The 13,597-nt window shown below is 38.6% G+C and overlaps 2 protein-coding genes across 2 annotated transcripts; both read right to left on the bottom strand.

The window, feature by feature from the left end:
• Positions 1-2,665: 2,665 nt before the first annotated feature.
• On the bottom strand, positions 2,666-5,529 carry LOC119983873 (metacaspase-1-like). The gene is made up of 5 exons (XM_038827605.1): positions 5,142-5,529; positions 4,577-4,907; positions 3,498-3,612; positions 3,174-3,365; positions 2,666-2,910 (listed from the first exon to the last, which is right to left on the bottom strand). Exons 1-5 carry the CDS (start codon positions 5,509-5,511, stop codon positions 2,851-2,853), a joined length of 1,068 nt encoding a protein of 355 aa, XP_038683533.1. The 5' UTR covers positions 5,512-5,529; the 3' UTR covers positions 2,666-2,850.
• Positions 5,530-7,545: 2,016 nt separating this feature from the next.
• On the bottom strand, positions 7,546-12,434 carry LOC119983877 (NADH:quinone reductase-like). Its single transcript, XM_038827608.1, has 6 exons — positions 12,027-12,434; positions 11,146-11,358; positions 10,476-10,571; positions 8,856-9,001; positions 8,245-8,461; positions 7,546-8,034 (listed from the first exon to the last, which is right to left on the bottom strand). The coding sequence occupies exons 1-6, from the start codon at positions 12,159-12,161 to the stop codon at positions 7,843-7,845; spliced, it is 999 nt and encodes a 332-aa protein (XP_038683536.1). The 5' UTR covers positions 12,162-12,434; the 3' UTR covers positions 7,546-7,842.
• Between the last annotated feature and the right edge of the window lie 1,163 nt (positions 12,435-13,597).

Below are 13,597 nucleotides of genomic sequence, written 5' to 3'. Positions count from 1 at the left end.
AAACTTGGTTAAGAACATATATACCATTAACAATTCTATAAAAGTTTGAGTTGAGTTGATGACGTGTAAGGCCGAATAAAGCAAAGACATTTTTTGAAGAACCTGAATAGAGGGAATTGTAGGACGCTCAACCACGACAACTATGAGAAACTTAACCCATCCAATTGGAGGATCTCCCTCCTCGAGCCGAACTCACAATTGGCGGGAAAACCATAGATATTTGTCTATCCATGAAGCTCCACTAAATCTCTAGCAAAAATGAAATACTTGCCCATGGGATCAAAGCATAATCCCAATCAAGACAACTATGAGAAACTTAACCCATCCAATTGGAGGATCTCCCTCCTCGAGCCGAACTCACAATTGGCGGGAAAACCATAGATATTTGTCTATCCATGAAGCTCCACTAAATCTCTAGCAAAAATGAAATACTTGCCCATGGGATCAAAGCATAATCCCAATCAAGAAGAATCGGGGCAAGAGACTTACTGTAGGGGTTTGATCCAAAAGAAAGTCCAGCAGTCAAAAGTTCTTGCAAGTGCAAAGCAGTTCTACGAAATAGCAATTCGAAAGACAAATCTCACTATTTATAGGGGTCCAACAGGGCAAGGACCAACAGAGTGTGGCCGACCAACCTTGCTGCATGAAATGGACCGCAACAGACTGAAATCGGGTAGCGCCGATCGAACTAGTGGATCGACTTGACGTCAACCCAACTAGGGAACTGCCTTCCTAGCGTCGACCCAACTTGGGCGGGCTGAACTGGTGGACCGACCTAGCTTGACCAAACTTGGGCCCAACTGGTGGACCGACCTAATGCCGGCCGAACTGGGAACGTGCCAACTTGGCGCGACCAAACTTGGGAGCAGACAAATTGGGTGGGCCAACCTACGTTGGCAGATGAATCTGTGCTGGCAGAACTGGGGCGGCCGAATAGTTGGGGCGGTCAAACAAGTGCGCTATAACTAGGTATGCGACTGCGAACGTCTAAGGTGGAGTTGGCATAACCGAGCCAAACAGCATGCCAGTTCAACCATTTACCTTATTGTTCTCTCTCTATCTCGAAGTATTTGGTGTCTAATGTGCAACACACATGGAAGTCATGTATTTATAGGAAAAGAAGCGACACAACTACACAAGAGTACACACTACAATTAATCCTGGCATAAGAGGAATCTTGGCCGAATAGATCTCAAGATAAATTTGTAGCAGCACGGAGACTAAGTTGAAGTCTTGATTGAATAAAGATCAGTATCCGAACGACATCCTCTGGTACACGTAACAAAATCCAGTCCAGATAAGTCAAACGGGCTTTTGGGTGTAAATGTAGGGGAATAATTCAAGATGGACAAGTGACACAAGCTTATTGTGCACATAAGAGATGCTGACCTAGCTATATTTAATGCCCCATGATTTTCGTCCATGATAGGCTGCCAAATCATGTAGCTGATTTGGTAATCTCGGCTAATTCGCCGAACTAGGCTAGTAGGCACTCAAATCATTCATTTTATAAATAGGAGAGACACTCAAGGTAAAGTTTAAGCTCTAATTGTTATTTTTAGGCTAGTGATAATCTTGGAGACTTACTTGAGCGTCGGAGTGGCCTCGATCGTCCAACGACCGTCGGATTCGCTGATCTTTTTTGTTTTCAGAGTTAGGGTAGCCGGATCACAGAGGAGATTTACTGATTTAGGCGGACCTCATCTCTATCAGCGAAGGAGGAGTTTGGCTAGGATAGTGTTCACTACAATACTGTTGTCGCATATTTTGATTTCCATAACAATGATTTTTATCATGCATGAAGCAATTCTATACCATGCCAAATTTATCTTCAATTATGCATCTTAGAGACTCGAGTGTTCGAAGCATGTCAGGTGCCAATTGTATACAACGTTTAGGCAAAAAAAATAACTCACTTCTGTACATGAACATTTCTCCTCTGTTTTGGAGACTTGGAGAGACTGAACTTTTACCCTGTTTTCCTTGTCTTTTGATACCGCTCGATCGAGTTATTTTTTCTTGGCGAGATACTTGTTGAAAATACTATATGAAGATTCTCATGACGAATGCAATGCAGTGGCGTACCTGAATCTTTAGGGGCCCTGGGCGAAATTTAAAAAATGGGCCATGTTGAGAAAAAAATTTAATGCTGTCTATCACTTAAAAATATGAATTTTGTAGCATTTCGAAATGTAAAATCACCAATTATATTGGTTTAATAAACTTTTTCCGTCAAATCATTTTCAATAGAAAATAAAGCTAATTTATTTAACATTTCTTATAACTACTATATTATTAATAGTTTAGCATTTTCAAAAATATGAGACCAAGGGATTTGGGGGCATGGGCGACCGCCCGTCTCGCCCGCCCTAGGAACGCCACTAATGCAGTGCATTAGTGGTACTGTCTGATACTATTTCTTTGGATTCATCTGTTGAACATGTAATTAATAGGCCCATCTGATGAATTATTTCAATTATTATAACTAAGAATATGAGTAATTGAACTAAGAATATGAGTACCATTGCTTATAAAAAAAAAAAAAGAATATGAGTACCACTATAAGAATTATGAACTTCCTTTTCTAATTGATTCATAAAATTATCTAAATTACAAGGCAAAAAAAATTCTGAAATTTAGAAACATTGTCACCAAAATTCAAACATAAATTTGACCATGATTTTATCTTTTATTTTCTTTTATTGTACTCTTTATAAATATTGTATTTCTTTCTTAACAAACACCAACACACAATATTGTTATTAATTAGATGTGTTGGCAGAATGAAAAACAAGAAGAGACTCCTCTTCATGGTTGGTGCTTTGGAGAGACCCTTGAGAAGCTTTGTGGCTATAAATCAAAATGTTTTTGCGTAACATCAAAGCGCTCTGAAGCCGAAAGTTGAGGTCGCTGCATGCATGCATTTTCCAAATTTATGATTCTAACATTAGTTGAAAACAACTTATATATAAACAAAAATATAAATAAATAAACATTGTGGCCGCGTATGGACTCGGAAAGTCTTGAGTATGATTCTCACTGAGAACAATACTCTTGTGGTCACGTGCTGGTTTTAGTCCAATTTGTCCTGTTGTCAGGTGCTGGTTTAGGCCCATATCGGATGTTCAAAGAGAAAATGTTGTTCTTCTCGGTTAAAAATAATTAGGACTGACCTGTATTATTCTGTTGCCGCGAAACAATTTTCTGATTAACTTGGCTAGAGCACAACCTTCTAAGTTAGCTTGTTCGATTCTCTTGTTTATCAAGTCGAGCAAAGCTTCATAAGTTAATCCACGATGTTCCTTCACTATTTGTACTAAAAAGAATGTCATTACACCATTCATTGTCGCTCCTGCACTCAAAGCCTGCATAGTTGTGTGTTAATAATGCAAAACATAATATATATATATATATATATATATATATATATATATATATATATTCTCATGTACTCATCAAGACCTACAATGAGAAATATAAAGAGACCAGAGTCCTACAGCGGTATCAGCAGCAAATTCATGATCTTCGCAAGCGCTAATGGAGATTGCTAATCCACCTTTTGTACCTTTCCATATTGATTGATTTGGAGGGCGGTTATCTGTCCACCTCTTCCTGTTCAGTTTGCATTGCATTCACACACATATATATAATCATTAGTTACACAATATAAACATCTCAAACTGCATTCAGCCATGACTAAAAATGTCGCATCGGTCTGACATATATAACTCAACCGAGTGATTTATAAGCAAAGTTCAACTTCTATCACGTTGAAGACGTTTTTTCATGGGTCTAAGAACCATTGGTGACGTCCCATGAAGAAGAAATTCGTGCAGGCATGTGGTCCAGAGCGGACAATATTTTCAATGTGTTCGGAGCAACTTATTGGTCCAGTTGAATGAGTCTTTACCTGTCCTCTTGTCAGCGAAGGTGTGTCAAAACAAAAAATCCCACATTGAAGACGACCCAATGAGCAATATCTTTAATGTGTTTGTGTGGAAAATCTCATCCTACTCACATCCATGATATTGTCCGTTTTGGTTTACATTGGACCCACACATCTTGTTTCTCCATAAACCGTCTCACTTAATGGTACTTGGGTCTAAGGGAAAAGGGCTCATACATGTGAGGGGGCCTTGCTCATATAAACCCATATCACTTGGCTTAGCCAAGCAATGGGGGACATTTTTATTCGTCACACTCTCCCGCACTTGTGGGCTTGGTTATGTCAGAACTAACAAGTGGACAGATGGAGACCAGTTCAACGAGATCGAGACTATGCTTCGATACCGTATTATAAATTTTCAACCCATACACATCAACAACATTGTCCGTTTTGGGTTGTTCAGTTCCTATGGATACATCGGGCCTGCAAGACCTTCCCTTCCTAGGAGGTCACCTATCCCAATAGTACTCCCGCATAAGCACGCTTAACGTGCAAAGTTATTATGGGATGTGGTTAGCTCCTCTAAAAAAACGCGTTGTTGTTGGTAAGAAACTCGATTTTATCTGTTTTAAGCTAGGAATTTCAACAAGCCCTATGAATTTGGATGCAACGTTAGATTAGAATACTTACTTTTCTCTGTCGTAGATATGTATAAGATCGAGCATGGTTCCACTATGACAAGCATCGATAATTGCATGTAGTGTGACACCCTCAGAGAGAGGCTGAACAATGGTGGAATTAATTTCGTTGTCAAGAATCATGCCTTCTTCCATGAAATCAACTGGACAGATTGTTTCGTCGAACCCGTCTTGCTCATCTTGGTTGAAATCGGGTTGTCGCAGCCCGTGCCCGGAGAAGTAGAACACCAGTGAGTCCCCTTTCTGGCAGTCGGCCACAAGCCATTTCAAATATTTCTGAATGTTCTTCTTGGTCGGACTCTTGTCTTTATTTTTCTCTTGCTCTGCAATAACTTGTCCGCGGTCATTTCATCATCGCAACAATTACAAAATTAAACAATGTACTAATTAATACTGATCCAATTAGTAATTATTTTCTTCTAAAAGGCATTGCGAAGAAAGATTCACAAATATATGGGTTTAAAATGCGTAATTAGAACATAGATCTATGGTGCAACTTAGCTTTGGAGCAAAAGAGATATATATATATATATAGTTGTTAGGGAGAAGTTAAGAACCTGTGAGGACTCTGATATTCTCGGATGGAAAATGAAAAGTTTCAGTCAACAAAGATTTGATGTTGTTAACATCATTGATAGTACCCTTGAGTTTGAATTTGCGCTCCCTGTAACTAACTCCGCAAAGCAGCGCACGCTTTCTCGGCGTTTGCTGATGATCAGTTAGTTGCACGCTGTCACTACTACTACTGCTGCCTTTTGATTTAAACTCGGCCCGGCGACATTCTTGATTGTTACCTGATGATGATGATGACTTCGTCGTGCTTCGACGAGGTTGTTGATTTGTTGATGACAACGACGATGATGAATTTGGAATTTCATGTCTTTGAAGTTCTGTGTTGTTGCATTTGGTTGGATACTTATTGAACATTTTTCACTTGACTCGGACGAGGACGTACAATGACTGATGATGAAGAAGTCGAAAGGCCTCATATTTATGTTCCACTTCTCAACCTGTGTATTAATTCAATGGTGGTGGAACATCCATGGAGAAAGAATAATGGTATCCGGCAGACCAGCCTCTTTCTTTTTTTGCCGCAAAAATGTCATCTCAATACAAGTAGATTCTTCCGAAAAGTTGCCTCAGCGGTAAGAAGCCAATGCTTGGACACTACGGTCTCTAGTTAGAATCAGTGTTTTAAATACCGCTACCGGAATCATACTGGTCAAGTGACTGATATGCGATATAACCGGTTCAAGAACCAAGCAGCACACAGACAATATATATATATTGCAAAGGATAGGAGTAAAGAAAATCATACGCTGCTTTAGAGGTTGAGGCTTAGGATTTCCTACTCAATATTCTTTAAACATATATTTTTTTTAACTCGTACAACAAGAAAACCACAACGAAAAATTCAAAGAATTCTAAAACTTGCTGGTTCAATCGGTTTGGACCGAAATGACACAATATAATATTTTAGGTTAATTCGTATCGATGAGAAATCCGACACCCGGTTGAACCGACACATACCGGTTGGTATTTAAAACATTATTAGAATCCCAATTGCGAGATATGCTTTAACTTGAACTCTCGGAAGTCAATCCATATAGCATGACAAAAAAACTGTCCCACAAAAAATAGAGATTTTGTTATGGAAGATAGCAAGTTAGTTATTGATGTAATTAATATTCCTTGTAGGTAGCTTTATTGATTTTAAATCTCCTTTTTAGTGCAGTTGGGGGGGGGGGGGGGGTTCATTGCTTTATATATATCCTTCCTCCACCAATTATCATGTGTGAGAATTAGATCCTTTTCTTTCCATGGAAAAAGTTGGGAACTCAAATTCCTGTCTTTGGTTGCGGGCTTTGCTTTATTTGATTCCCACTACACAACGGTGTGAAGACAATTGCCTGAGGAGGAAGCAATGCCACCTAATTAATTTGCTCAACTGTTGGTTTTGTGGGAGAGGAGAAGGGTTTTGTGGGCTGGGCCGTCCTGTTTGCACGTTCAGAGCATACGCCTAGTCGTTGAATTGGAAGAATGGACTACCATCCGTGGGATCTTTATATTGTATGAGTTTGACAGTGTGTTGCAACTGTGTTACTTCACAGCATCACAGTTTTTTATGACACGCCAAACAATTTTGCGTTCCAACTCACCTTACAGCACCACAGCTTTTTACCTCACCACACCTCACAGTACTCCCAAACACTTACAATATATGTTGAATTGTCCTACGTAATTAAATTAAGTCAATTATTTTATTTTAGATTAATGTACAATGTAAACCTTAAGTGATTTTATATTAATATTATTAGTCATCTAATATAACCGTAATTTATATACGCCAAACGCACCTCACAGCACCACACCACCGTTTTAAAAGTGATGCGCCAAACAGTCTTTTGAGTTTCAACCCATCTCACAGCACCACAGTTTTATAACTCACAACACCACACCGCACCTTACAACATCTTACAGCATTCCCAAACAAACCCAATTATATTCTATTATATAAGGATCTTTGCTCAATTGTTGGTTTTGTGGGAGAGGAGAAGGGTTTTGGGGCCCAATTACTACGGGCTGCTTCTTTTTTTTTTGATTACATGAGGGGATGGAGTCGGGGGGAGACTCGAACTCAAAATCTCTATAAAATACCACACACGAGTGCCATATGAAATATTCGTGATTCTCTTCTTTTTACTTTTTTTTTTTGTTGATCTATAATTCTATATCATCCTAATCCCTGATTTATTTTTTTATGTAAAACTTTACAATGTGCAGATTATGTGTAGGAATTGAACCCACGACCATGTTGTTAAAAATCAAGCCCAATTAATTTTATTTATTTACTTTATAAAATCAAGTCGTGCAAACCCAATATATTCACGGAAACCGATAAGCCCAAAACAGACAATATAATTGGTTATATGGTAGCGTGTATTTCTGCCAATAGGCAAGTGGGGAAGGGGAATACCAACTTCAATTCACCTCACTACATCGAATACTCAACAAGCATACAATCATAATTGGGCTTGCCTTGTCATGATACATATAGTTATTCAACACACGAAAAACAAACATACAATCATAATTCTTTTGGTTTCTTACACATATCAACTGATTCCATAAACAAAGAGAGATCTCTCATCCTGAAAGAGAGCCAAAACTTCAAAATTTCTTACCCGGATCGACAAAGAAGTCTCTGACAGATTTGATCCATCTTTTGAAGTAAGAATTTCTCCTTATCATTGTTCTTCAATTCGTGTCTGTGAATTTCTGCCGGATCAAAAGTTGAGCCCCTTCGACAAGTTTCCTAACTACTTCACCAGCAGGTATGATTTCTTTGATAAGGCCTACACCTTGGCCAGCATACATTGCCATACTCTCAACATCACCAGTTGCTGTTGCATTTGGAACAGGACCCGCAAACCGGTGAATCTCTTTTTCCTACAAGGAAAAAAATAAAAAATGTGTGAACACAAGGAAATGGGGCATAGCCACAGAAGCTTCGAGTGATAGAATAATCCAAGAGTTTATAGAACATAATCAATTCTAGGGTTATAGAAGTGCTAAACCATCCTGAATAAAACAATAAAGATGTCCAAAAGATATAGAAATTTATGTTTTCTAAGTACAACGGGGAAAAAAAAGTTTCACCTGTCCATTTATTGTCGAATGGCCAATGACAGGCTGGTTCACCTCATTTTCATGAGGAAGCGGTTTCCATTCACTGAAGAAAGGTGTTACAAGGGCCCGTTGTGGTGCATTAGGCCACCTTGCCCTGCCAAATACATCTGTGTACTCAGTTTTGTCCAGTTCAACCAATTTCCTCTTGTATAATGGATGAGCATAGCTTTCTTCAGTAGCCATGAACCTACAAAATTCGAAGATTAATGAGGAGCTGTAACATGAATGATCAAGAATCCAATTTAAAGATTCAGCTAAGGCAAAAATAAGTATTAAAATTCCACCAAATTAACCACCTAAAATGTGGGCAAATAGACCCAACGAGAGATGCAAATGGAGACTTAAAATACTTTACATTTCTGATTTCGCCAAAAACTACTACACTTGAAACAACATAAATTTTGTTCAGAAGGAATATAACATTCCTCCTTGTGTGGCAACTTGAAAAACCTTTTCTACATAGGTATGGTATGTTAAAACTTTTTTTTAATATAAGATATGGTATGTTAACTTGATACATGTAGCCGGATTTCCAAAACAATTTCCCCAGGTATGCTTCATAAGAAACAAATATTTCAGACCTTGTACCCAAACACACACCATGAGCACCAAGAGCCAATGCTGCAACATAACCACGTGCATCCACAATACCCCCAGCAGCAATTACAGGTATATCGTGGTCCCCAACAAGATCAACTACCCTTGGCAGCAACGAAATCAAACCCTCCTGAAAATGTTAAGAAACACGAGTTTAACTAATATATATTTTATGAAGGTCCAGCTTGAGCAGCTTGTACTGAGAGGCAAGTGAGCATACACAAGTCTTAACAGGCATGGAGAGAACTAACTTCATATGCTTTTTCAATAATCATTCCACAAGTCTTAACATTCTTCAGTAGAACACAGTTCATCAAACTAAACACATCCTTTTGCATGAAACATGATATACGAAAGAGACCAAGGCATAAGAAGGAAAATCACAGGACACGCTATATAAAAAAAGATAAATAGTGGGTCAACTTAAAAATTATTTCCAACCAGCAGAGGACGGACCGAGAACATGTGACCCGATTGTAGAATTGTAGGGGTGCAACCTAGAGGTCGTAGGTTCATTCTTGGAAACAACCTCTTCACATGTTACGTCGGAGAAAGGTCTGTGTACATCTTGTCTGTCGCCGATCCAGCACACTACGGGAGCCTTGTGCACGGTGTCATTTATCTTTTATTTCCAACAAGCAGAGGAAGATCCAATGGTTGATGATAATAAACTTCACTTACTAGTAACAAGAGGATGCCTAAAAAGGCGATTGAGACTCTTTCTATTATGTAGAACATAAAATGGTTGCACAAACACTTTAAGTCTTTCCCAATAAAGATGACGCATGTTAATAAAGGCTTTCTTTAAATGTTTTGTCCAGCTTAAGGTCAGCTCTTTAAAATTGTAAGAATCTCAAGTTCATTGCCCTTAATCACCTCTAGTGTCCAATAATAAATATTGAATGCTTCAGTAAAGTTTTAGATAATGGCAAGAGTTTATAGTCTCCACTATCTGTACATATTACTAAAAATGATGATATGGTATGCATCATGTGATTGTATTTTCTACAATAAGACCACAAATTAGAAACAAATATTACATAGTCCTTTATTCATATCAAAATTTTATTTGGATGATCTTTTTTACACTTCAAATAAAGATTTCTCAAAATATTGAGGGAAAAAAAGCTGAACATAACTTGTGAACTGGTGAGTAAGATCAATGAGGAAAAGTTAATTGGTGAACGTAAATAGCAGTCATCTAAGTCATAAAAGAGCTCAATTATTAGGGTTTCTTTGAGGTACCCATGAAACACTAGTTTCATGCCTAAAAATTCAGTTTTTCTCTAACATGAATATTAAAAAATATCTAGAAACAAAAATTTAATCACAAGTCCTACTGTGTGAAGATGTATGAGAGTTGTTCCGTACCTCTCTTCTATTTCCTTTTCTACACCATTCCTATATGTCACTTTTTCCTTCACCTTTTTTCCTTCTTTCTTTAAAAATGTTAACTTTTTCAGCTCCAAAAACAAGAAAAGAAAAAGGGAAAAGTTTGTAACATTATATTATTTCTCATTTTAGACACCACAGGCACACGAGCTATCCTATAATATTACATGATCCTCATATCATTGAACTTTCAAAAGAACAAGCACTCACACCTGACCAATTACATGTCCTCCAGCCTCACGTCCTTGGACAATAATTGCATCCACACCAGCATTGATTGCTTCTCTTGCTTCTTCAGCACTCCCAACCTACAATGGAAAAATATGCACTTCATGAGATACTATGCGATAAAAATGAAAGGTCACTAACTGTTTTGCAGTCCAAGTTATGAGGCTGTGGAAATGGACAGAGAGTCCCTAACATAGCGCCTTACCCTAAAAACGTAGTTCGCTTAAATATCAAGGATATTTTTTTCGAGGGTAATAGTTTTAAACTTTCTTCACTGCCCAAATTTCATTCCTTAAAAGCACATATATATGCCTGCATGGTGGACTAAATGCTGTGCAACATTTCATGCAAGAGATGAAGAGTATCATTTTTGTATTAAAACTGTAATTAAGGCACACGCTCACGATAATTTAAGCAGCCAAGAAGAACGTGGTTTAGCATAATCCTTGCACTCAATATAAATATGAAAGGCAAATAAATGTGTTCTACCACAAATAGAATTATCAAATATGCAAAGTACCTATACTTTACAATGAACCAACCCTTCATGACAACGAAGTTCGTAAAATAGCACCACTACAGGGGCAAGTGCCCCTTGCCTGTTGCACTAGTAAAGTTCTATTTAGCCAGCCAATGTGATTAAATAACACTTACTTGGGGAACAACCTTGACCCCGGCAAGATGAGCCTCAAGTACAAGTTCCTTTGAACACTTTCCCCAATACACTTGCAAAACTGCAACCTTTTCGTCCAGGATAACCCTTAGGTTTTCTTCATGAGGAAATGCCAGAACAACTCCAACCCCAAATGGCTTGTCAGTTAAGTTACGTGTCTTCCTTATCAGACCACGCAAGTAATCCGGTGACTCCTGGCATCAGTGTGTTTGGAGAAAACTAACTTCGTCAACAAGTGAATTCATACAATGAAAACAATCAAAAGCTCACAGAAAATAGTGAATCATTGTAACCCATTTCCCTGGTACAAATGTGTTTGAGAAAACCAACTTTCTTCCACACATTAATGGACAGCAAGTGTAAAAGATCATTAAAATGAATCCCTCTATGCTGTTCCCACCACCACGACAAGCATCAATCACGAAAGAAAAGGAACAATAAAAATATACCAAATCCAGAACACATAAACTCTAACTTATTGCATCGTCATATAAAGTAGTTAATTTCCTGTCATGTGACTATTATCAAGAGCGTATGCTCACTTATTTTCCTACTCCTGTTTCCCACTGTTTAATTTGCATGCTTCAGAATTGATGCAGAAGTGGAATTTCTGAGTGACAGTAAACCCCAATTATGTACTGCCCATTTCAAATTCCTTACAGAAAACCCTCCATAAGAATTTAACTCAATTCTGGGTGATCTACTGATTTTCAATTATATAAAAATTTGGCCACAGAGACGTCAACACCCACATAAGCATCTTCATATACATGACAAGTACAATTCAAGAGAAACACACTTCAATCTGATCGCTCAAATTCAGTGAGAAGCCGGAAGAATGAAAGCAAAGGAAACAACATACCCAATCAGGGGCTCTGAGAAACCCAAGTCCTCCAGCATTAGCAACTGCAGCTACAAGCTCAGGACCAGAGATATCAGGCCCCAATGGTGCTTGAACGATTCCATATTCAAACCCTAATATCCCTTTCCAACCCATTTCTTATTCTTCTCCTCTCTCTCTCTATCGCTGATGGTGGCTGTGATTGATCATTTGATCTCAAATTGGATTGCTCTTTCTTTATGAAACTCCAAACGGTGACAGCTAAAACTATATTTTATATGCCGCATATTGACAAACAAATCAACATCCAGAGTGCCGAAAGATAATTCGGCTTGCTCTTTTACTTCCAGAGTTTGCTGCAAACGTAAGAGAGGACGTGTTTACCCACCTCGCCATCGCAAAATGCGAACTAAAGCAGGTCTCTTGCATTGACTCCACAGGTTCACGCACTGTGGAACCAAACACTCCATGACTGTAATTTTGTCATATTATCATCTTTTTTTTTTTTTTGTTTTTTGCGATCCAAATATTATCATCTGTTTTAAGAAAATAAAATTGGAATAAAAACTCAGGGCTGAAAGCAAGGCCCAACTAGGGCCCAAGCCCAATACTCTAAACCGAACCCAAATACAACACTCGAACTCTAATACAAGGGGAGCGTTAGTCACACTCCAAATTTCTAATACACCCCTTGTTAAGCACAATCCATGAAAATTTCAAATTTTTATAAATACATTAAAAGTACATAAAATCTGAGAAATTTTACAAATGCACCCAAAAAATTAGACCGAGCGTCGCTGACCATGTAGTCGTCTATTGGGGTCATTCTCTAGTTAAAGCTTGTCAAAAACGTGAAACTACTATGGCTCGTAATTATTCTAGAGTCGGTATTCGAGACCAAATCGTTCCAAAATGCCTTGTTTTGGATCAAACTTGGGTTATCGATTTTCGACAAGCGTCTTGGTCGGAAAATGGGCGGAATGGAAATGCCTTGCCATGAGAAGTCCAAAGGTGGTGTCGGTTTCCTCCAACAGTGGTCAAATTGTCCGGATCAGATGACTTTCTTCGCGATGGCCACAGACTTTTGAACATGATTTCGACAGTTACGGTGGGACGAAACTCATTGTGGTTGGTCGGGTTTAGTTCATGGTGGCTTAGACTTCAATTTGATGGTAGTGGTTATTGGATTGGTGCTCGTACGACAGCGACACCATGGTTGGCGGTGGGTAAATCATGAGGAAGAAGAAAGAGATGGTGAGGGGGGTGGGGTGTGAGGAGCTAAGGTCTTAAAAAAGACAAAGTCAAAGTAAAATCAACAAATCGGCGTATACTTAGCAAAATTTAGATGTGACTAAAGCTCCCCCTAATACAAAAGGCCCCGCGTAAATATCACCAAGCCCAATCCACAGCAGATCAAGACTAATAATAATTCAAGAAGAAAGATTATGGGCTTATAGACGCCATAGGTATGGGCTAAATTTGTATGGGCTTAATGGCATATGGGCCACTACCGGTCCATGTAAGAAAAAGCTGGTGAGCCCTCAGCCCATAATATAGGGAAACAAAGAAGCTTATACGTTGGCTGTGTTCCC

Source organism: Tripterygium wilfordii, chromosome 18, assembly GCF_013401445.1.
Source record: "Tripterygium wilfordii isolate XIE 37 chromosome 18, ASM1340144v1, whole genome shotgun sequence".
In the NCBI taxonomy this organism is placed as follows: domain Eukaryota; kingdom Viridiplantae; phylum Streptophyta; class Magnoliopsida; order Celastrales; family Celastraceae; genus Tripterygium; species Tripterygium wilfordii.
Note: the sequence above shows the minus strand (reverse complement) of the source record. Positions and strands in the feature narration are given on the sequence as shown.